This window comes from Poecilia reticulata, linkage group LG16 (assembly GCF_000633615.1).
Source record: "Poecilia reticulata strain Guanapo linkage group LG16, Guppy_female_1.0+MT, whole genome shotgun sequence".
NCBI lineage: Eukaryota > Metazoa > Chordata > Actinopteri > Cyprinodontiformes > Poeciliidae > Poecilia > Poecilia reticulata.
In genome coordinates, this window is record NC_024346.1 from 6,604,301 (window position 1) to 6,624,647 (window position 20,347).

At 45.8% G+C, this 20,347-nt stretch overlaps 4 protein-coding genes across 6 annotated transcripts in view; all 4 read left to right on the forward strand.

The window, feature by feature from the left end:
- The first annotated feature begins 501 nt into the window (after window positions 1-501).
- Window positions 502-1,568, forward strand: LOC103477742 (uncharacterized). Its single transcript, XM_008431033.2, has 2 exons — window positions 502-1,242; window positions 1,319-1,568. Exons 1-2 carry the CDS (start codon window positions 652-654, stop codon window positions 1,385-1,387), a joined length of 660 nt encoding a protein of 219 aa, XP_008429255.1. The 5' UTR covers window positions 502-651; the 3' UTR covers window positions 1,388-1,568.
- A 3,733-nt stretch (window positions 1,569-5,301) lies between these two features.
- On the forward strand, window positions 5,302-9,643 carry mgat1a (alpha-1,3-mannosyl-glycoprotein 2-beta-N-acetylglucosaminyltransferase a). Of its 3 annotated transcripts, none has more exons than XM_008431036.2 (3): window positions 5,302-5,650; window positions 6,766-7,625; window positions 8,512-9,643. In XM_008431036.2, exons 2-3 carry the CDS (start codon window positions 7,002-7,004, stop codon window positions 9,208-9,210), a joined length of 1,323 nt encoding a protein of 440 aa, XP_008429258.1. In that variant the 5' UTR covers window positions 5,302-5,650; window positions 6,766-7,001; the 3' UTR covers window positions 9,211-9,643. The 3 variants fall into 3 exon arrangements, with proteins under 3 accessions (XP_008429258.1, XP_017164933.1, XP_017164932.1); XM_017309444.1 differs by lacking the exon at window positions 5,302-5,650 and adding an exon at window positions 5,703-5,845; XM_017309443.1 differs by lacking the exon at window positions 5,302-5,650 and adding an exon at window positions 5,870-6,353.
- Window positions 9,644-10,086: 443 nt separating this feature from the next.
- sh3bp5la (SH3-binding domain protein 5-like, a) lies at window positions 10,087-15,578 on the forward strand. The gene is made up of 6 exons (XM_008431035.2): window positions 10,087-10,828; window positions 11,156-11,218; window positions 11,466-11,594; window positions 12,752-12,916; window positions 13,992-14,165; window positions 14,321-15,578. The coding sequence occupies exons 1-6, from the start codon at window positions 10,586-10,588 to the stop codon at window positions 14,828-14,830; spliced, it is 1,284 nt and encodes a 427-aa protein (XP_008429257.1). The 5' UTR covers window positions 10,087-10,585; the 3' UTR covers window positions 14,831-15,578.
- A 286-nt stretch (window positions 15,579-15,864) lies between these two features.
- The window catches only part of gabbr1a (gamma-aminobutyric acid (GABA) B receptor, 1a), a 97,145-nt gene continuing 92,662 nt past the window's right edge, over window positions 15,865-20,347 (forward strand). The window contains exons 1-2 of the mRNA XM_008431060.2: window positions 15,865-16,808; window positions 20,053-20,139. Of these exons, the coding sequence (XP_008429282.1) occupies window positions 20,061-20,139 (79 nt within the window). The 5' untranslated portion in view covers window positions 15,865-16,808; window positions 20,053-20,060. The remainder of the gene's footprint in view (window positions 16,809-20,052; window positions 20,140-20,347) is intronic.

The window sequence follows — 20,347 nt, forward strand, 5'->3', positions numbered from 1 at the left end:
GTTCTGGACCTTTAGCAGCTCAGGTTCTGGACCTTTAGCAGCTCAGGTTCTGGACCTTTAGCAGCTCAGGTTCTGGACCTCTCCACGTTTTGATTCCCAAATAAAATGCAACCTTTTGTTTCATGAGTTCGGACTGGTTCTGCTTGTGTCTCGGGTTCCAGCACATGGACAGTAATGGTTGCTCTGGACCCGTCTGTGTCTGGTGGTTCTGGCAGCTCTGACACCAGCTGGAGTGCTCTACTGCAGTTTTTCCTTCCACTAACCTTTCTATCATTGACCTTTGACAGTATTTTCTAGTTGCTGATGAGCCTTGCGGCCGTAACAACAGGTCAGGATTTTGCTCAGTCTCTGTCAGATATGAACTTTCTGAATGATAATTTCTCAGATTCTAGCTGAATATCCTGACTTGTGTAATCAATGTTGCTGTTCATGTGTTTCTCTGCTCTGGAAGCTAAATTAAGACCTTTGACCCAGTTTTATTTGGTGCTGAGTCTCATGACAGCTTCTCCTTGAAGACACACCCCTGTGGGACTGGAACATGGCCCGGACCCCCCGGTCCTCCGCTGCTCCCCTCCTGTAGCCTCTCCAAGCCTCATTATGTGACTCTCTGCTCGGCTGCGGACCTCCAGGACGAACCGACTCCTTCTCGCCATGGCTTCCACCCCCTCCGCCTCGGCCCTGTCCGCCGTGCTCCGCTGCAGGGGGAACATCTGGACCCGGAACCCGCCGACCAAGCGGCCTGCCTCGGCGGCGTGCAGCCTCGGACTGGCCGGCGGGACGCTGCGCGACTCCCCGGCGGAGCGCGGCGGATCATCCCGCGGGTCCGAGTGGAGGATTCCCCGCCGAGGAGAGCGCCTGGTGTCGGCCGCAGGGCTCTCTGTCTGCTGCAGATGGGATAGTGGCGACAGTGAAGCTCCGGCAGAAGAAGTTTTTAAGAAAAATCATAAATTATCTTCTTCCAAACTTTCCCAATCTTCGGCTTGTGGCGCCCCCAGCGGCCAAAAGGCGCCCCTGCAGCAGAGAGGAGACGTCTTCAAAATAATCCACATCAAAAATCCTGAAGCATCACAGAAGTTATGCTTGCAGGGCTTCATTCAGCTTCCAGCCGGAGTCCTGAAGCTCTCCGTCTGCATCAGCTCTGGGTTGAAGGTGCAAAACCCCGGTTCTTCCCTCACCTCCTGGGTGTCCTGGTTCATTTTCTCAAAACAACAGATGAAGAGCGTCAGCACTGACCCAACACAGGTGAGCTTTTCTAAATGAAACGTAATCATTTCTGCAGTGCAGTGTGTGTGAAATCATACTGTTTTTCCTCTTTCAGGAAAACACACAGAAGCAGGAAAACATGTGCAGTTCTGGCCGACAGACGACCTATGACCCACCTGACTGAGCTCCGAGCAGCCAGACTCCAGCCCAGCATTGATCTGCTTACATTTACTCACAGGTTGGACTTCAGCCTGCTGGCGCCGCCAGGACACGCGTCGCTTTAGCTCCCGCTGAACTCAGAGTCAGGAAACGGCAAACCGACGGATGGAAAGCACAATCTAGTAAAACGTCTGATGAAATTCAAACAGTGTCGTTATTTTTTCAACACATAAAGACAACTACCACACATGAAGTGGCTTTCCTGTCATTTCCTTTGGCGATTATTACATTTCAGCTTCTGAAAATAAAATCTGTTGCACTGTTTCAAGTTTTCAGACAAGAAATATGAAAACATGAATGCATCCATCCATCCATCCATCCATCCATTTTCTTCCGCTTATCCGGGGGTCGGGTCGCGGGGGCAGCAGCTTCAGAAGGGAGGCCCAGACTTCCCTCTTCCAGTTCCTCCAGGAACCCCAAGGCGTTCCCAGGCCATAGAGAGACATCGTCCCTCCAGCGTGTCCTGAGTCTCCCCTCCTCCCGGTGGGACCTAAACTCCTCACCAGGGAGGCGTCCAGGAGGCATCCTGACCAGATGCCCGAGCCTCAACTGGCTCCTCTCGACGTGGAGGAGCAGCGGCTCTACTCTGAGTCCCTCCMGGATGACCGAGCTTCTCTCTCTAAGGGAGAGCCCAGCCACCCTGCRGAGGAGGAAACCCATTTCGGCCGCTTGTACCCGTGATCTCGTTCTTTCGGTCATSACCCAAAGCTCATGACCATAGATGAGGGTGGGAACGTAGATCGACCGGTAAATCGAGAGCTTCGCTTTTTGGCTCAGCTCTCTCTTCACCACGACGGACCGGTACAGCGCCCGCTTCACAGTAGACACTGCCCCAATCCGCCTGTCGATCTCCCGCTTCCTTCTTCCCTCATTAATGGGAATGCATTCACTCATCCCTTTCTTACCTGCTGCTTACTCTGGTCAGGGTCAGAGGTCAGTTTATTAGTCTACTGCAGGGTCAACAAAGAGCCAATTATGCATGCACACACCCAGTAAGGTCAAAGGTCAAGTTCTCATGGAGGGCAGAGCCGTCAGGAGCCAAAAGAGAAAACACTACAGATTATTCAGACTAGGACTCTATGAACCAGGAGGTCCAGATGTTTCCACTTTGCACCCAACCTCCAGTGATCCATGTGAACACATGAACACATGAACACATGAACATGGCTTCCTGTTGGCGTTTCCAGGAAAAAGCAAAGTTCAGCTACCAACCTGGACCACATATTCACTGGATGGATGTGGAAAAGACTTTCAAAATGGCCTGATTCTGTCTTTGAATGACTTTTATTATCATTTAAAAACGTTCTGCGGTTAAATTATCCTTTTTTTCTTTACAGTGTTTGAAAAACAGGTTGGTCTACATTTACTTATTTACTTTCTCCCTCTGAGCAGAAAGAGTTTGAAATGTAATCAGCCTTTCAGGAAACCAAAGCTTGAGTTTCACATCCAGTTGAGTGTGAAATAAAACGTTTTTTTTACCAACAGCTGCAGTTTTGTTCTGTCGTCAGTTTTTCGGTAGAAGCAAAACCCTCCATGCTTCCTGTCTCAGCAAAACACTGAGAACCGCAAGAGTCTCATTAGCAACCAGGATCTGCTGATGAGACCAAAACCAACTTTAATTAGTTCTTCAGAAAACTGAGTGAAACCAACTCAAGACTGTGAGACGTATCTCTCTTCTTCTGGATAAAGATTTCTGTTTTAATAAGCAAAAATCTTTAGATTTTATGTGAAATTTGCAGAATGAAGTCAGTTTATTGCAGAAAACTTTATATATTTGTTTTTGTTTTTGCTTGAACTTCTCTAACTCATTAAAGTACATGTTTAAGAGATTGTCAAAGATCGGATTCTTGAAGAAGTATGAAACAGTAGCTCATATTAATGTTGTTTAATTGAGATAGACGACTGACTTTGTATGTTTTTTTTTTGTTGTTGCAGAAGATAACCATTTTTTTCCCCGTTTTGTTTTAGAGTTGAGAAAAAAAGGGGCAGATATTTCATTTCATTTTGTTTTAAAATTTTGAAATACGTATGGATTGAGATGTATTTTTTTAGTATATCAAAAATGTGTTAGGTTGTTTTTTTGTACTAAATGAAATGAATGAATAAATTAAAAAAAAAATAAAAAAAGTCAAAGTGAAAAAATGACTGAAATAAACTTTCTGAAATGTTTTCCCATCTAAAAGCTGGATGCAGAAAGTTTCCACGTATCCTGATGAATCCTGGTTTGTTTCAGCTGGATTTCCTGAGACGGACGGATTAACTGCCGTCTGCAGCTAAGAAGGTCAGAGACCAACTTTAATGGTAGTAATAATTTAAGTGGTAGATATTGGTTATCAGATACCTCAGCAGTATTAATATTGGATATTGACATCGGCACAGATTGTAATATCGTTACATCCCTAATGAGAAGTTTCCCCGCAGCATGACTCCTCAGCTGCCGTGCTTTCAGTGTACCGTCGCCTGAGAAACCGCCTGATGGCCGTAGATCTAAAGACATCCGTTTGTCTGTCAGCAGTCCATAACATGTTGCCTCATGGGTCACTGAGCGTGTTCTTTGGTGACCTTTGACCTCTTCTGCAGGTTAAACTTTTGCTGTTTCACCTGTTCTTCCTTCCATCTGAAGGGTCCTTCTCCATTTTCCACCATGACTTTCTGGATTTTGTTTTCATTTTTAAGCTTCAGAGAGATTTTAGCTGCCAAGCATCATTTTCTGTTTAGATGAAGTATGCAGTTCATTCAACGGATTTCTAGAATTTCCCATTTATCTCATATTTTCAGAGGAATAAATCMTAACCAGCATGTCTGGTGCTCTCTTCCTCTAATAACCACAATAACTGCAGCTAATGACTTTCCATGTAGAAATATCATGATGTTGGACTGCTATGATTATGAACATAGACGTACAAATGCTTTGGATCCATCTGGATAAAATGAACAGCAGATGGAGGGAAGAAGGTCTGAGTTTTCCAGCTCAACCTTTTCCCTCTGTGACTCAGTCTTGGACAAACAAAGAAACAAACAACAAAGGACTGACTGGCTGATTTACATATTTATGAAAATATGTGAGTGGATGGATAATTTTTTTTATGGTTTTTAACCTTTATTATAGGAAAAACTCACTGAATGACACATTAGACTCAAACACAAACAGCACTTTCATTAAAATCACATCAGGACAAATATTTACATTCAGATGTTTCAGCCTCCAAATTACTGCAGCTTGTTGAAAATATTTAAAGAAAATATTCAGAATTTTTTTACCTTCTTGTAAACATTGAAAATGATACTTAGAGCCATAGGTACCACAATTTAATAAGTCATCAAATTAAAATATATGCATTAAAAATATAAAACTAAATACTGAATCAGTACATTAGTTAATATATAACATGTGAATTTCTATGTATTTGTTAAGATATTGCAATATATAAATAATTAAATGCATTTACTTCCAGTTAATATTGAACCATGACACAAAAGTAATGGCACATTTGGCACTCYGTAGCTGATTKATTTCTGAGTGGAGGGATTGCTGTTTGGGTTCTTTAAATTTGTGAATTTCTGAATGTTTTCTTGTGTTACACTCTGATGAATTTATGAAATCAGTTCTTTATTCAGAACATTTCTAAAGGCGGGAAACTGAAACCTGTTGCCCTTCATTCCTTCCCCAGATGACAGTCTTCCGAGTTTAGAGAAAAGAAAAGGCGACCAGCTCAAACCTGAGCAGTAAACTGGAGCTGCTGCGAGCAGACATGGACTCGAACAGGAAGCTGCGGGTTGGCTGGGAGGAAGATAAAAACTCTCCTACATTTGCATTTCTTTCTTTAGGAGATAAAAACGGGGGGTTTTGTTGTGCAGACAGAAAAACGAGACTCATTAATCTTGACTTCTCTGAGTCTGAACTTCGTGTTCAGGCCACCAGCAGCTGCTTTTCATTACTTTTAATTCCTTCCTTCCTCAAACTGTTGCATAACTCCTCAAGGTGACGGTTAGGGCGGGACTTCCGCCCGAGCGCTCAAACAGGGAAGTCGTCGTGTTACTTTCCTTCAGCGTCACGGTCCTGCTCCGTGGGAAAAAACACGCTAACTTGGCGGCTGTTAAGTTGCTCCAGCGGGAGGAAATCCGACAGGAGCGAGGTCCGCGCCACCTCCCGCCGCCGCGAGGTTCACCTGAGCCCGGCTGTCAGCAGGGGAATGAGCCGGCAGGAGGCGGAGGGCGCTCCGGCAGGGTGAGCGCTTCTGGTGGGGGATCCACGGCAGGCAGGCTGGCTGGCTGGCTGGGTGGGTGGGAGTGGGTCTCAGTACCTGTGGAGCTTCAACAGGGTGGAAGCTACTGGTGGACGATCCACAGAAGGCTGGAGGCGAGGATGAGTTTTAGTGTGTGTGGATATGCAGCAGAGTGGAAAGTGCTGAGAGGATCCACGGTAGGCGGTGTGGGTCCGGGAGTCTGTGGGTCTGAGTGACTGTCTGTCTGTGGAGCTGCAACATTTATCACATATTAAACATGTTGAAGCTGAGGTGATGTTTTATTTTTACCCAGTGAGCCTCGTGGATGTTTTACTGATTAATTTCACGTTGCGTTTCCGCCCCTTTAACAGCAGCTTTTTGTTTTGCTGCTGCAGGTTTTGCTCTGGAGATAAAGTAAACACACCCATGTTCTCATTAATTATCTACTTTAATGCTGAGCAAATATCAGCAGATTGTTTCTGGAGGGTAGAAACAACAAAACAAGGAGTGGACTAGTCAAAGTTTCCAGATTTCATTTAATTCTTAATGTCAAGGCTCTAAAGTTTACTTTGAAAACCAAAATAAGCTCAAAGTTTGTTTGTTTTTTCAGGCAAAATATTTTTTGTTTTTTAGCTAAAAAAAGAAAAACAACCTTCACCTTCTGCTGGAACAACTGACCTTTGACCTGGACGGTTGTCATCAAAGGTTGTTGAATTTAATTCATTTTTGGTGATTTTTAAGTCACAACGTTTTACAGTTTCCTTTAACCTAAACCTTTAGTCATATATATATATATATATACATTTTTTTAAGCCAGTAACTTTTGTCATCTCTGAACCCATAATTGGGTCACGGCCGTTTTTTCTGGGGTAGAAGCTGAAATATTTGGGAAACGTTGAGTTAGTTTCAGGAGCTGCAGGAGAGTGTGTGTGTGTGTGTGTGTGTGTGTGTGTGTGTGTGTGTGTGTGCGTGTGTGTGTGTGTGCTGTTTGCTTCCAGGTGATAAGGGAAAATCAATGCGGCGCAGCTGTCCGGACCGGTCCTGCGACGCGCTGCATTTGCATGCCTTCCTGCTCGGTTTGCCTCTGGTTTCCATGTTTCTGCTCTTGTTGTTTCAGGTGAAACGGGAACCGAAAAGCCAGGGATAATTACTCCAGGATGGTTGGGCTGTAATCCTGAAAACATGCTGGATTTCTTCCCCCTGGCGCCGCCAGCTGCACCTGAGCCGGACACATCTGGGAACATGACTCTGTGATGAAACGGGACGAAGACGGACCCTCCCAGATCCCGTTCCTTTTGTCTGCAACCAGGACACTGCCTACTCAGAGTCAAGCTCTTCCCAGATCCCGGAGCCATGTTCCGGAAAAGAAGCTCTCTCATTCTATGTGGGACGTTCCTGTTTGTCACCTGGAACGCCGTGCTGGTGCTGCTGCTCTGGGGCAGAGCGCCCCCGGGCCAGCCAGATGCCGGGCAGCTGGATCCGGCCTCCATGCCCATCGATGACGTGATGGGAGACGTGATCCGCGTCGCAGATTCCTTCGAATCGGAGCTGGAAAAGCAGAAGGAGATCCTGTCCCAGATCCTGAGCCACCGGTCGCTGTGGAAGCCGGCCAAGAGAAAGGGGGCGAAGGTCGACGTTCCCAGTCCACCGGTCATTCCCATCCTGGTGATCGCCTGTAACCGGGTCACAGTGAGGCGCTGCCTGGACAAGCTGCTGGAGCTGCGGCCCTCCGCCAAGCTCCATCCCATAATAGTGAGCCAGGACTGTGGGCACGCCGCCACCTCCGACGTCATCGCCTCCTATGGGGATAAAGTCACTCACCTGAAGCAGCCGGACCTGTCCGACATTCCCGTACGGCCTGAGCACAAGAAGTTCCAGGGTTACTACAAGATCTCCAGACACTACCGCTGGGCTCTGAACCAGGTCTTCCGGATCCTTTCCCACTCCTCCGTGGTGATCGTGGAGGACGACCTGGAGGTACCGACGTTCCCAGATACGGACACAAACATTTAACCAACTTATGATCGTCTGTTTATTAGATTAAAATTAGTTCTAATTGATTAATAACATCTGCTTGGGCCAGTGTCCAGCAACTTTTAGATGTCTCTGCTTCAGCACACCTGGCTCCTGGATCAGCTTCACCACTGAGTTCAGGCATGTCGGCCAGGGGACGCATCCAAAGGCTGCGGGGCTCCGGCCCTCCAGGAGCGCAGTTTAAAACCACCGGCTTACATTTTCTTTCAGGGTTGTAGTTTGACTGCCATCCAGCAGAGGGCTGTCATGAGTTAATCCACTTCATAGAGTGAAGTTTTAATATATCTTTAAGAGAAACCACAGACAATACATCTGAACATCTCTCTGTTAATGGGGAATGAAATATTTTCTTTTTCTTTTTTCTATTCAGTAACCTAAGAGGTTTGTGTCTTGTTACATTTTATAAATACATTTATTAATGTGAGATTCACAATTTTCTGTCTATGCAGTTTATTTAGCTGACACCTTTTCAGCTGTTTAACCTGCATTCATGCAGGTAAATTGATTGAGATTAAATTATCACTTTCAGCAACAACCTGTTCAGAAAACATTCTAATAAACATCAGATAACTGAAGGATATTATCAAACACAATCTATATCTCTTTTAATTCGGCGTATTATGAAAAACTTAGCCCTTCATGTTGTGGAAAGATGGTCGGCTCTCTTGATACAAGAAAAAACTCAGATTTTTAATTAATCCTTAGTCGATAAATAAGATCAGCTTTAGATTAACTCATTAATCAATAACTTGTTCACTCGTTCCCTCCGAAGCCTTCATGTTTTCAGTCTCTCTCCTCAAAACATCTAATCCTCCATCCTCTCCTGCAGGTGGCGCCAGACTTCTTTGAGTATTTCCGGGCCCTGCACCCAGTGCTGCAGTCGGACCCCAGCCTGTGGTGCGCGTCGGCCTGGAACGACAACGGCCGGGAAGGGATGGTGGACCCCGGCCAGTCGGCGCTCCTCTACCGCACCGACTTCTTCCCTGGCCTGGGCTGGATGCTGCTCCGGGAGGCCTGGGAGGAGCTGGAGCCCAAGTGGCCCGCCTCCTTCTGGGACGACTGGATGCGGCAGCCGGAGCAGCGGCGGGGCCGCGCCTGCGTCCGGCCCGAGATCTCCCGCACGCTGACGTTTGGCCGGCAGGGCGTCAGCCTGGGCCAGTTCTACGACAAATACCTGAAGTTCATCAAACTGAACTCTGAGTTTGTGCCTTTCACCAAGCTGGACCTGGCCTACCTGCAGGAGGACGCGTACCGGACCAGCTTCACCAAGCAGGTGTACAGCGCCGCCGTGGTAACGTACGAAGACGTGAAGCAGGGCCGGCTGAGCGGCTCCGGACCGTTCCGGCTCCAGTACTCCAGCAAGGACAGTTTCAAGGTCATGGCCAAGAATCTGGGCATCATGGACGACTTGAAGTCCGGCGTGCCACGGACCGGATACCGAGGTGTGGTCAGCTTCTTCTACAGGGGGCGGAGGATCTACCTGGCTCCGCCTCCTGGGTGGAGTCAGTACGATCCCACCTGGAGCTGAGGATCCGCAGAGCGTCTGACACATTCCACACCAAAGAGAAACAGGATTTCTCCTGTTTGCCTTTACAGATGCTGGATGTTTAGGAGGTCCAGCCAACACTACTCAGGTTTCCCCGCAGCGCACAGCAGATCTGCTGTAAATCACCAGAGCTCTATTTTTCTATGATTCTGATTGTGCACATTGCAGCCACACATTTAATGCCCAGTTTGCCTTATTGTCTTTAAATTATTGGAGTTGGTCTGAGTTAATCCTGAGAAGGAAGCTTTTTCATCTAATCTGTGATTCTGTCTGCTGACGACTGCGATGAAACTAAATTCTGTTCTTCCTGCTCACATTTTGTCAGATGATTTTGTTTGGAATATTTGTTGCCTTGGAACCACTGTGGGAATTTGTATGTTTATTTTTCTTTTTTAATAAAAACAATTAATACAGAGTTTTTGGTCATAATGCAACTTTTTCTCAGTTATAGTCTGTGACTTGTCTAATGTTCGAGCTCATGTCTATTTTATGCAAACTGTTGAGGTGGACCTTTCAATCTTGTATTTCTTTCCGAGCAGCGACTACAAATTACTTCATATTTTGAAGTCTCAAGTACAATGTTTTATTCTTTTACATTTTATTAATTAAAACTGGAACTTCAGCCCTCCAAAGAAAACCCAACAGTCACAAAAAAAAAGTAAAATAAGTTTTGATAATGACGCTGTAATCTGGTTGAAAGTGGGATAAAATCAATTTACGATTAAAAAAAAACCAAAGTGTATATATTTAAATAAATGAAAATGGAATATACTATTAATGTGAAATCGTGAGTTTTAAAACATTTATTGTCATTGGCTGTTGAAGAGAAACTGCCGCAGAGTTCTGTTGTGTCTACGGTGGCTGTCGTGGTTCAAGCGCATTCAGCTCTGAACTGTTCACTTCATCTGTGATGATGGTGTGAGAACGGAGCGGCTAGCTGGTCTAGCTCTGGAGTGGAGATGTTAAGAGATGGGGGGGAAAGTGGCGGTAAAATAAGTTTGTTTTTTTATTGATTAAACCTCCACATGGTTTATACCGAACAGCAGCTGTTAGTTCTTACATGTTCGCAGAAAACTTAGCGGGGAAATTAGCATTTTTGACAGGCTAGGCTAATTTATGCTACTGGTTTCTATACAGGCTAGGCTAATTGGAGCGCCTGTCTCTACAGAGTATGCTAGGCTAGGCTAATTGCGGGTTCGGGTTTCTGTGCAGACTAAAAATGGCTTCAAACTCATCTCTCTCCGCCACTTGGATTATTTTCTGATCTCCAACCGCTTCTCTCTCGGTCGCTGCTGGGCGGAAGGTGCTTCTCGCTGGGATAAATCAAGCTAATAGCCGCCCGTCTATAGGGCCTGGGATGGAACCAGGCGACTTGCGAGARAGCCCMGCCGGCTCTGGGGAGTCGGGTGTGGGGGGCTGGAGGGAGGTKATTCCTGGCGGTGAGGAGGAGGGGGAGGATTTGGAGACGAATGTTTCCAAAACGAGCGGGACAAAAGTAGAAAATGCGCTCAGAGACGCCTGTGACGAAGGCGACAGTGAAAGAGGCGTCAGAGAGCAGCTGCACAGCCCGTATGAGGAGGAGCTGGACCCCCGCATTCAGGTGAGACCACCGGCCTCTGGTGTTCCTGTTAGCAGCTCTTTAACCCGCATTAACAGTGGCAGATATATGATCACTGGATTACTTTCGATGAGGGTCGATTCAGACGGAGCTGATTAACTATTTTGTTCATTATAAATCATAATAATCTGTGATAATCCCACTGTCTGTCAGAAGTAATCATCTTTGTTGCAGCGCTTTAACAGCAGAGCTCCACCAGCTTTCAGTTTCAGATTAGCCGTCATTGTTGGCCTTTATTCCCTTTAATCCCAGAGGTAAACATGTTGGTTTGCTCTTGCAGTTGATGAATTTTTGTTTGCATTTTCGCAGGAGGAGCTGGAGCATCTAAACGAAGCCAGCGCAGAAATCAACAAACTGGAGCTGGAGCTGGATGTAAGTGGAGATGAGTCAGTCATCAGAAGATTCAGCTTCAGATGCCACTCTTTTATTGAATATAGGTTTAACACACAAATACAATTATCAAATGTTTTTTCTGTAAAAGTTATTGTAGTTCCCAAACTTAAAGAATAAAAACTGTAAATGTTAATATCTGGCTGTTCCTCCTGCGTGAAACCTGACCTGCGCTCCCAAGGCAGATGAATCTGATGTGGTTCATTATTTTCCTGCATGAACCCTGAAGGATGCCAGGTCAGCGTACAGGAAGATCCTCACTGAGTCTGCCAGGAAGCTGAACGCTCAGAGCTCTCAGCTTGGCGGCTGCATCGAGAAAGCCAGGCCGTACTACGAAGCCCGCCGCCTCGCTAAGGAGGTACGGATCAATACGCCTCGTCTCAAACTGTGTGTGTGTGTGTGTGTTAGCAAAGTGCTGCTGTCTCCCAGAATCAGGCCAGAGGACCTTTTACTGCCATCTGCAGAGTCCAGGAAGGAAAACCGTTCACAGTGAAATGATGTTTAAAAATACATCAGTCTGAAGGATTAAGAGCTTCATAGGCTAAAAAGCTGGAGGAATGAACTTCTGGACTAATTTCACATTACTGTCGTAAATTTGCAGGGAAAAATAATTAAAAAGGCATAGATTTATGGTCAGACAGGTAAGGAAAAAAGCCTTGAATTCGGACATTTGCACTAAAAGATGTCAGAGGTTGTTGATGTGATGAAGCTGGAGACTTTCCAGGTTGTCGGTGTTTGATCTGTTCTGGGAGAAATGCATTCATCCATGCAGTTAGTTATTGAAAATGGCATTTTATTGTGATTAATTGATATGAGACTATCCACTCCAGACCTGTCAGTTTCAATTAATTTGTTTTTACTGCCTCAGTCAGGTGGTAAAAGGTCACGATGCACCTTCAATGTTCTGATCTTATTTTATTGATAAACCTTGTGTAATACCTGTGAAGCAAACGTGTTGTAGCAACATGAGGTATTGATATGAAATACAAAGGAAAACTACTCAGTAAACTAAAACAATCAGCTCCTTTAGTCTGTAATTTGTTACATTTTCTCAGCCGTCTCTCGCAGCAGAGTGGATTATTTTCAGACCTTTGAGAACATTGATCGATCGGTTTCAGATGGAAATATCGGCTGATCGATCGGTTCGCCTCTGGCCTGCGTAACGTTTGAGCTCAGCAGATCAACCTGCTGCTCGGCTCAATCTCCTCTGGCTCTTCAGATGTTTGGCCAAATATGTCAAATTTAAAGTTAATAGATAGAAATGCCAGCCTGTACACTTTGTTCTGTGTATTTTCATGAAAATATGCAGAATATTTCCATAATATCAGTTATCAGGGTGAAGATTTTTTAAGTAGTAATATACTTTTCATGCCTTTAAAAAAAAAAAAACTTAACATAAACAGTATTAATGTGTTTCTGTTTTGGGATCATGGTAAGGCTCCACAGTATATCGTCATAGCAACACCTCTGTGTGGAACATAGACATCTCAAAGGACAACTTCCTGCTTCCTGCAGGCGCAGCAGGAGACGCAGAAGGCGGCGCTGAGTTATGAGCGCGCCGTTTCCATGCACACGGCTGCCAGGGAGATGGTTTACGTGGCGGAGCAGGGCCTGATGGCCGACGGCAAGAACACGCTGGACCCCACCTGGCAGGAGATGCTCAACCACGCCACCTCCAAGGTAAACACACACACACACACACACACACACACAGCGGCCTGCTGCGTCCCGCCTGCTGGACTCAGATCATCAAATCCAGAGCAATCTGAAGAACAGCTGCAGCTTCCGGGATCATCAGCTCGGACCAACCGGACGTCTTCTGGACAGTCAGAACCAGAACCTGGAGCAGCGTCTCACCTGGGCTGAGCAGAACCAGAACTGCTCCAATGTTCCCAGAGTCTGGAGGAAGAGTGGAGAGGACCAGGACCAGAACCAGAACCTCCACGCTGCGCCGTATTGATGCAGAAGGAGCCCAGACCAAATCCTGACATCTCTGCTCAAAATGAAATTTTTATTGGTGGAATATTCTGAGAATATTCTGAATGTTGTTTTCTATTAAAACGATTCAATAACAGAAATAAATGCTTTAAATATTTGACTGTAAAAACTGAGCAGAATCTGTTTAATGAAATTAGATATAAATGACTGAAACATGGAGGCAAAATTCAGTTCTTCAGGATTTATTAGATCATTGTGAAGGGTTAGCCCCGCCCCCAGAAAATTTAGAAAAATTCCGCCATAGTGGGCGGAGCCACGAGTCAGAGGGGCGTGGCTAAGTGGAGATGAGACGGTCAGGAGGGAAGAAGCAATCTCAATGACTGTCCATAGATTTTGTAACTTTTCAGACGCTTGGACTTTTTTGTCTTTTTGAGATTTCTGACATGTGAAGCATCAATCCCTGAGTGAGTGGCGGGTTCTGTCAGCAGAGCAGATGCTCCACATGAGCAAAAGGAGAAACGATCAGGAAGGTCCATAAAAGCGCTGGTCCTACTCCTAACTCTCCACCAGGGGGCGTTCCTGAACCAGGGCTGGACTGCAGTAACACCGTTCAACCCGAAGAGGGCAGCACTGAGAGTTTTGGTTCAAAAATTGCAAAATTGAACAAATTTATATGAAAATGTCTCAATTTGCACAGAAACATGAAATAGAACCATTAATAATGAATTTATAAATTGTATCTGCAATAAAAAGTTTTATTTTCTAACTTGATCTAAATGACCAGAACTCGTTCGGTTGTTCTCCGTTTGTCCTGCAGGTGAACGAAGCCGAGGAGGAACGGGTCCGCAGCGAGCGGGAACACATGCGCGTCACACACGCCTGCCAGGAGGCCGAGGCCCGGGTCCAGACCCTGCAGAAGTCCCTGAAGCGGGTCATCGTCAAGTCCAAGCCCTACTTTGAGCTCAAGTCTCAACTCAACCACATCCTGGAGGTACAGCGAGCCTGGTGGGCCGGAGTGTGTTCTGACACCGAGAACACACACCTGTCATCGGCGCCATCAGCCTGGTGACGGGTTCATGCTGGAGCTGATCCATTAACACTGTTTGAACTGTGTGTGTGTGTGTGTGTGTGTGTGTGTGTGGTCAGGATCATAAGACGAAGGTCCTGCAGCTGGAGCAGAACGTCTCCAAGGTGAAGACTCGTTACTCTGTCGCTCTGAGGAACCTGGAGCAGATCAGTGAGCAGATCCACGCCCAGAGGGGTCGCGACCCGCCCGACTGCCCCACCCGCAGCCCGCCCGTCGGCGCCGAGTCCGACACCCGGGTCCGGGAGGACGACGCGGCCTGCGGAGCCGCCGCCAAGGAGCGTCTGGACGCCGCCTTGGACCTGGCGGACCGCTACAAGGAGGCGGAGCGGGAGCGGGCCGGGTCCGACTCGCTGTCCGTCTTCAGCCTGCAGACCATCGCCTCGGACCTGGAGAAGTACGACTCGGTGGAGCACCTGGGCGACTTGGGTGACCTGAGCGACGTGGGCAGCGTGACCGGAGACGAGGCGGAGCGGGACCGGACCAGGATACGGGACCCGGCGGCGCCCAGCGGCGCCAGGGAGCGCCAGCAGAACTTCTCCAAGCATCACCACCGCAGCTTCAGCCTGTGAGCCAGGACTGGAACCAGAACCGGGACCGGGATGGAAAACTCAAACCAGAACATGTAGTCTGAGCTTAAACCAACCCGAGTAACCCTTCAGCCTCAGTAGAACCTCAGTAGAACCCTGAAGGTCGATCCGTTCCTCTAGCATGACGAAACCATCAGAACCTTAAAAATCCCTGTTTGCTTTATTTTCTCAGACTCTGATCCGGTCCGGTCCGTCCGGACCTCTGGAGGCGCCGCTTCCCTGCGTCCCGTCAGGCCGGATCGACTGGAAGCTAAGCGGGTCGCCCGGACCCGGCAGAACCTGGGACAGTCAGGAAGACTTGATTAAAACGCTCGGTTCTGTCTGCAGCTGCAGGAGCATGTTTTGGTCGGTCCTGCGGTTCTGGTCCGGGTTTTAGAATCAGCCTTTTATTTAAATGGCGTGAAGTCGCAGCGTCAGATTTGTGTTATTTAAAATATTGTTTACATGGATTTTTGTTTGCCTTAAAACAAAAGAAGCTCCTGTCGTGACTTGATGTGTGCCTTGACACTTTAACGCTTCTGGTTCCAAACTAATCAGAACTTTTATGTTCCAGACAAAACTAAAAGTAAAACTGACTTTTTATTTGACGACTGAAACGTCTAAAAAAATCAAGTGGAACAGCCTGTAAATGTTTGTAATTATTCAGATGGAGAATATTTAAATGTGTTTGATGATAAATGTGATTCTCTGCTTCCTGTTGCATCAATAAACCTCATCTTTGACTCCCGAACGTGTTTTTATGAATCTGTTTGGATTTGAACCCAAAGACGTTAAAGTTTAACATTCAAACTACAGATAAACAGAGTTAAAAAATAAGGAACAATATCGATTTATAAATTACAAACATACTGCAATGTGGTGAAATTTAGTTTTATTATAATTATTGTAAAAATAATTTTCCTATTAAATACAATAGAAATATTCTTTATTGTCCCTCTAATTGTACATCGTTAGAAAATAGAAATTAAAATAGCAAACTAAAGAAATATTCAACTGATCAGGATAATTTAAAAAATGGTAGAAAATATGCGTTTGTGCACAAAATGCAAAATATGAGATTATAAGAATATAAGAATCTAGATGAGCAGGAACGAGACAAGCAGTGATGATTCTGCAGAGTTCAGGACGACTCTAAGGAAGCCCAGCAGGGTCAGTCCCGCTCCATGTCTGCTGCTGCAGGTAACACCTAATAAAAACCCTGCTCCTGACTGATACCTTTCCAGAATGAGATCAGTTCGGGTTCTTTCAGTGAAAGATGTCATCGAAGTTTGAATTGAAAATGTTTCCTTGAATATTGAAGAAATGATTATAAAATGAATCGGCGGTGTTCGTGTCCTCCGCAGGTGTTTCATGTGGAGCTGACTGCGCGCGCAGGGCTTTTGCTCGGCGGATGAGCAGAAACCTGAGCGAAGCTTCTGTCACTTAAGCTCCGAGGAGCTTTTAGGCTTAAAGCGTTAAAGCAGCAGCGCCATGTCTGCGGCGGCGCAGCGGGGCGGAATCTGCGGAATGATCCTCCATCAGGAGCTGCTTCCTGCCGGGCTGGGCGCAGTCCGTCCCCTGCTCAGGTTTCAGAAAAAGCCAGATAAATACGTGCGGGAGCTTTTACGCACGGTGCGTCTCCATCATGACGTCGCCATGAGCTCCAGATTGTAGAGAGGAGGAGGGGAGTGCTGAATCGCTGCTCGTCGTTTCTGTGGATGCGCTTGTGTATCTTTATTTGTGTGTGAGCGTGTGTGTGTGTGTGAGTGTGAGTGTGTGTGGATTTTTTTCCCTTCTTGTCATCTCTTTGCAATACTTGGAAATAACCCGGACCAGCGCTGTTTACGCGCGGAGCTGCTCGCTCATTTACTGCAAAGCCATAATAACAGAGCCATGCAGAGCGCCGGGAGGATGCACCTTTCTGCCCACTAATCCGACTCACTGGGAGGACTGGTTTGGACTCGGAGCCATCGAACCGACAGTAAGTACCCGAGGCTCGGCTTTCCGGTCCAGATCCACTGCGGCTGTCGCGGATCCGGGCAGATGTGGCTGTGAATGCAGAAGGCAGCATGCATATTCGATGGAGCCGCCAGGCCCGAGCGGGAGCGATGCTCGCGTTGTTCCAGAGATTAGACGGTGACATTCTGGGTCAGGCTTCCCAGCGAGCGGCCGCCCAGGCGGCGGGAGGTTCGGCTTCCCCTGCAGGCCGCCACGGACTCCCTGAGCAGGAACAGTCGGGAGCTGCGCCGTGACCCGCGGTTCACGCTCAGCCACGCACGAAATGCAGCATTTTGCGGGTCTCTGCGTGAAGCAGCGGGGTGAGCGCTGTCCGCGGTGCTGAAACCGAGCCGGATCGGCAGCTTCCGGCCGGCAGCCCGCTGCTGGGCGGTGGGGCTCCATCTGTCAGGCCTGCGCTGGTTCCGAGGCGCTGGCTGGAATTTCCCAGCCGTCCTCACAGCTGATGGACCGAGCCGAACCGGTTCGGCCTGCTTTCCTTCCCGCTCCGCTGGTGGAAGCGTCGGGATTTCCTTCAGCTGGCTCATCCGGTCCTCCTCTCAGCCAGGAAGGAAGGAAATGAAGAACCAGCAGCTTCTCCCCGCTGCCATTCACCCGATCATTAAGAACACGGATGTTATGGAAAAGTTCTGATCCAAACCCAGTTACACCGCCTTCCTCAGATCTGTTCAAGTGTTTCTGCAGATTTTATTGTTCTTGTTCTAACCTGAGGTTACAGACCATAAATGTTTTTATGGATATATTTCAGGTAGTTTCGGTCAGTTGTGGAGTCCCACAGGGTTCTGGATTAAACCACACGTTTTGTTCCATAGCTGCTCAGAAACATGGCTGCTCTTTGTGATAACATGTAGCTCTGTTTGCACTACCAGCCTCTCTCAGTCTTTCTCAATTTAATTCAAATTAAAAAATCTTCTATTCATCCCAAATGGAAATGAGATATTATCACAACTCAAATCATCCAAGTGTCTTGAAAACATCGCTGTGGCTCCTGATGCTGTAGGGAGGAAGAAACTCCAGCAGCAGTCGGTCTTGTAACGAATCTAAAGAAGCCTCTGACTGAAGACTGTTAGCATGTTGCTAACAGCTCAACATTCGGGCTGCAGAGACGATATTCCATCATCATCATCAGGTGTCAGCTCTGCTCCTCCAGCTCCTTTGCTTTAGCTGCTCCTCTGCTGTGACTGTGGGATCAGGATCCGTATGACGGATGAACTTCCTCCGTCTCTCTGCATCATGAAGCCTCCAGGACTCCTCCGGGACCTGGGGTCAGAGTTCAGGGATCTTTGAAACAGCATCCATAACCAGAGGGATTGATAATCCAAACATGCAACGATTCAACCAGAATAACGATGAGAAAAAGCCCAGAAAAGGAATAAATCAGAACCAACAGATCTGCTGAAATATTCTAGAAAGTCTTGAAGTCGTTTAAAAAATCTCCTCAAACTTTAGTGGCTTCAGCTTCTATCAGTGTTTTAGTTTGTTAAGCAGCTGACCTCTGACCTATGAACCACTCAGGCATTACATATTATCTCTAAACGCAGACCAGAACACCGAGTCATGTATTTGGGATTTAAATTGTATTTCTCTGCTTTCAGAGCCAGTTTCTGGAGGATTCAGACTTTTAAAAAAAATTAAATTACACATTTCCTTATTGCACCAATATTGAGAAAAAAGTTGTTTGAATTACATTGTCAGGCAGATGATGTATGGCACATAACAGGAAACTCATCAAAGCAGAATTAAAAGATTCTGTCAGAGGATTTTCACTTTTTTCACCTATTTTTAGTTTAATCTGTGAAAATCCCAAAGTTCCCCAGTCTGGAGTAGAAACTATGAACTTAGATCTAAGCAGGTGATTCTTGCTAAATGAATGTTCAGTCCTCAGCTTGTCCACTTTTTAAACTAACACTCCATAGTTCTCTATAATATTTAGTCTCCAAAGAAAATCCTTCAGAAAGTTGAGAGAATTATTAATCCAGATCAGTTTAGAGGATTATTATTATAAAAACTTCTCACTTAAAAATGTAACATTTTATTGGATAAAAATAAAATGTTGCATAAAATGAACAATCAAATTCTTCACATAACATTTACCAACATTTCAATGTTTCCCAATGACAATAAAGAAATTTCACACTGAGAAAAATGTTGGTTCTGAGTATTAAACCCTGAGGTTCTCCGAAACTAACACCAAAGAAATCCAGATTATTTCAAGAGTTATTTAGATGAAGTAAAGTTCATTCTTGATTTGGAAAAACTTTTCAAGCATAAATGAGTCAAAGGTAAAAAAAATTCAAACTTGATTTAAAGGAAATCTTTTAATCTTTCACCGAAATCAATTAAAATGAATGAGTTAAAAACGCTTAAAAAAATCTGATTATTAATAGTTGGTTGAGTTAAACTCAAGACTAAAAACTAACAATATTGGTAACTTTAATAAACTGCGTTTGAACAGGACTAAAACGTTTCAGACGCTCAGAGAAGCAGCAGGGTTGATTCTCCTGACTGAGCAGCAACACAGATTAGAGACTTTCTGACTGAAGGAAGAGGAAATATTCTCATTTTAATAAATAAACCTCTAAATATTGGAGAAAACACCAAATTTCCTGCGATGGGAACGTGAAGGATTGGATTTAGGAGCCGGGTCCTGGAGCTGCTGGGTTGATGTTGGTGTCATCAGGCAGGTAACTGAGTGGGCGGAGCTTACTGGTGTCTCCAGGTGTCAATAAACTCTGTTTTTAACCTTAAATACACCAGAAAACCTTTCAGTAGCAGAAATCAAATTAACATGAAGCTCAGCTGCGTCCAAAATATGGAGGAAAATGGTTTGGATCCATAGTTTTTTTTTATTGTTCTCTTTATTTTATTTTCCTTTTTCTTATTTTCTTTAAAGAAAGAATAACGTGTGAAAAGTGAAACGTGTACAAGAAAAGGGATCCAATGAGTTCATGTTTCTGCCTACCTCATTATTAAAAGGTTATCTAAATATGTATCCCTGGAATTTGAATTATGGATATGAATATGTTTGAATTAAATAAATATGGATGAATATTCCTGGAAATGTGGGAACACAGGACATTTTGAGGCCCACATTGATACATGGGACCAGAAAGAGCAGCAGAGTTTATGTCAGACATAAACTGCTGTACAGTTCAGATGTTTGTCTTTTTTCCTCCGTTCCTTATTTTTAAACCTTCTCTCTCTTCCAGATCCAGAAATGGCGCCGATATTGTTTCTGATTATCCTCTGCGCTCTCCCAGCGCTCGTTGTGCCCATACATAATTCATCAGCGGGAGGTAATTGGAGTGTGTGTGAGGGAGTGTGTGTGTGTGTGTGTGTGTGTGATGGGGTGTGTGTGTGAGGGAGTGTGTGTGATGGAGTGTGTGTGTGAGGGAGTGTGTGTGTGATGGGGAGTGTGTGTGTGATGGAGTGTGTGTGTGATGGGGTGTGTGTGAGGGAGTGTGTGTGTGTGTGTGTGTGGGGGTTAATTACCCATCTGATGTA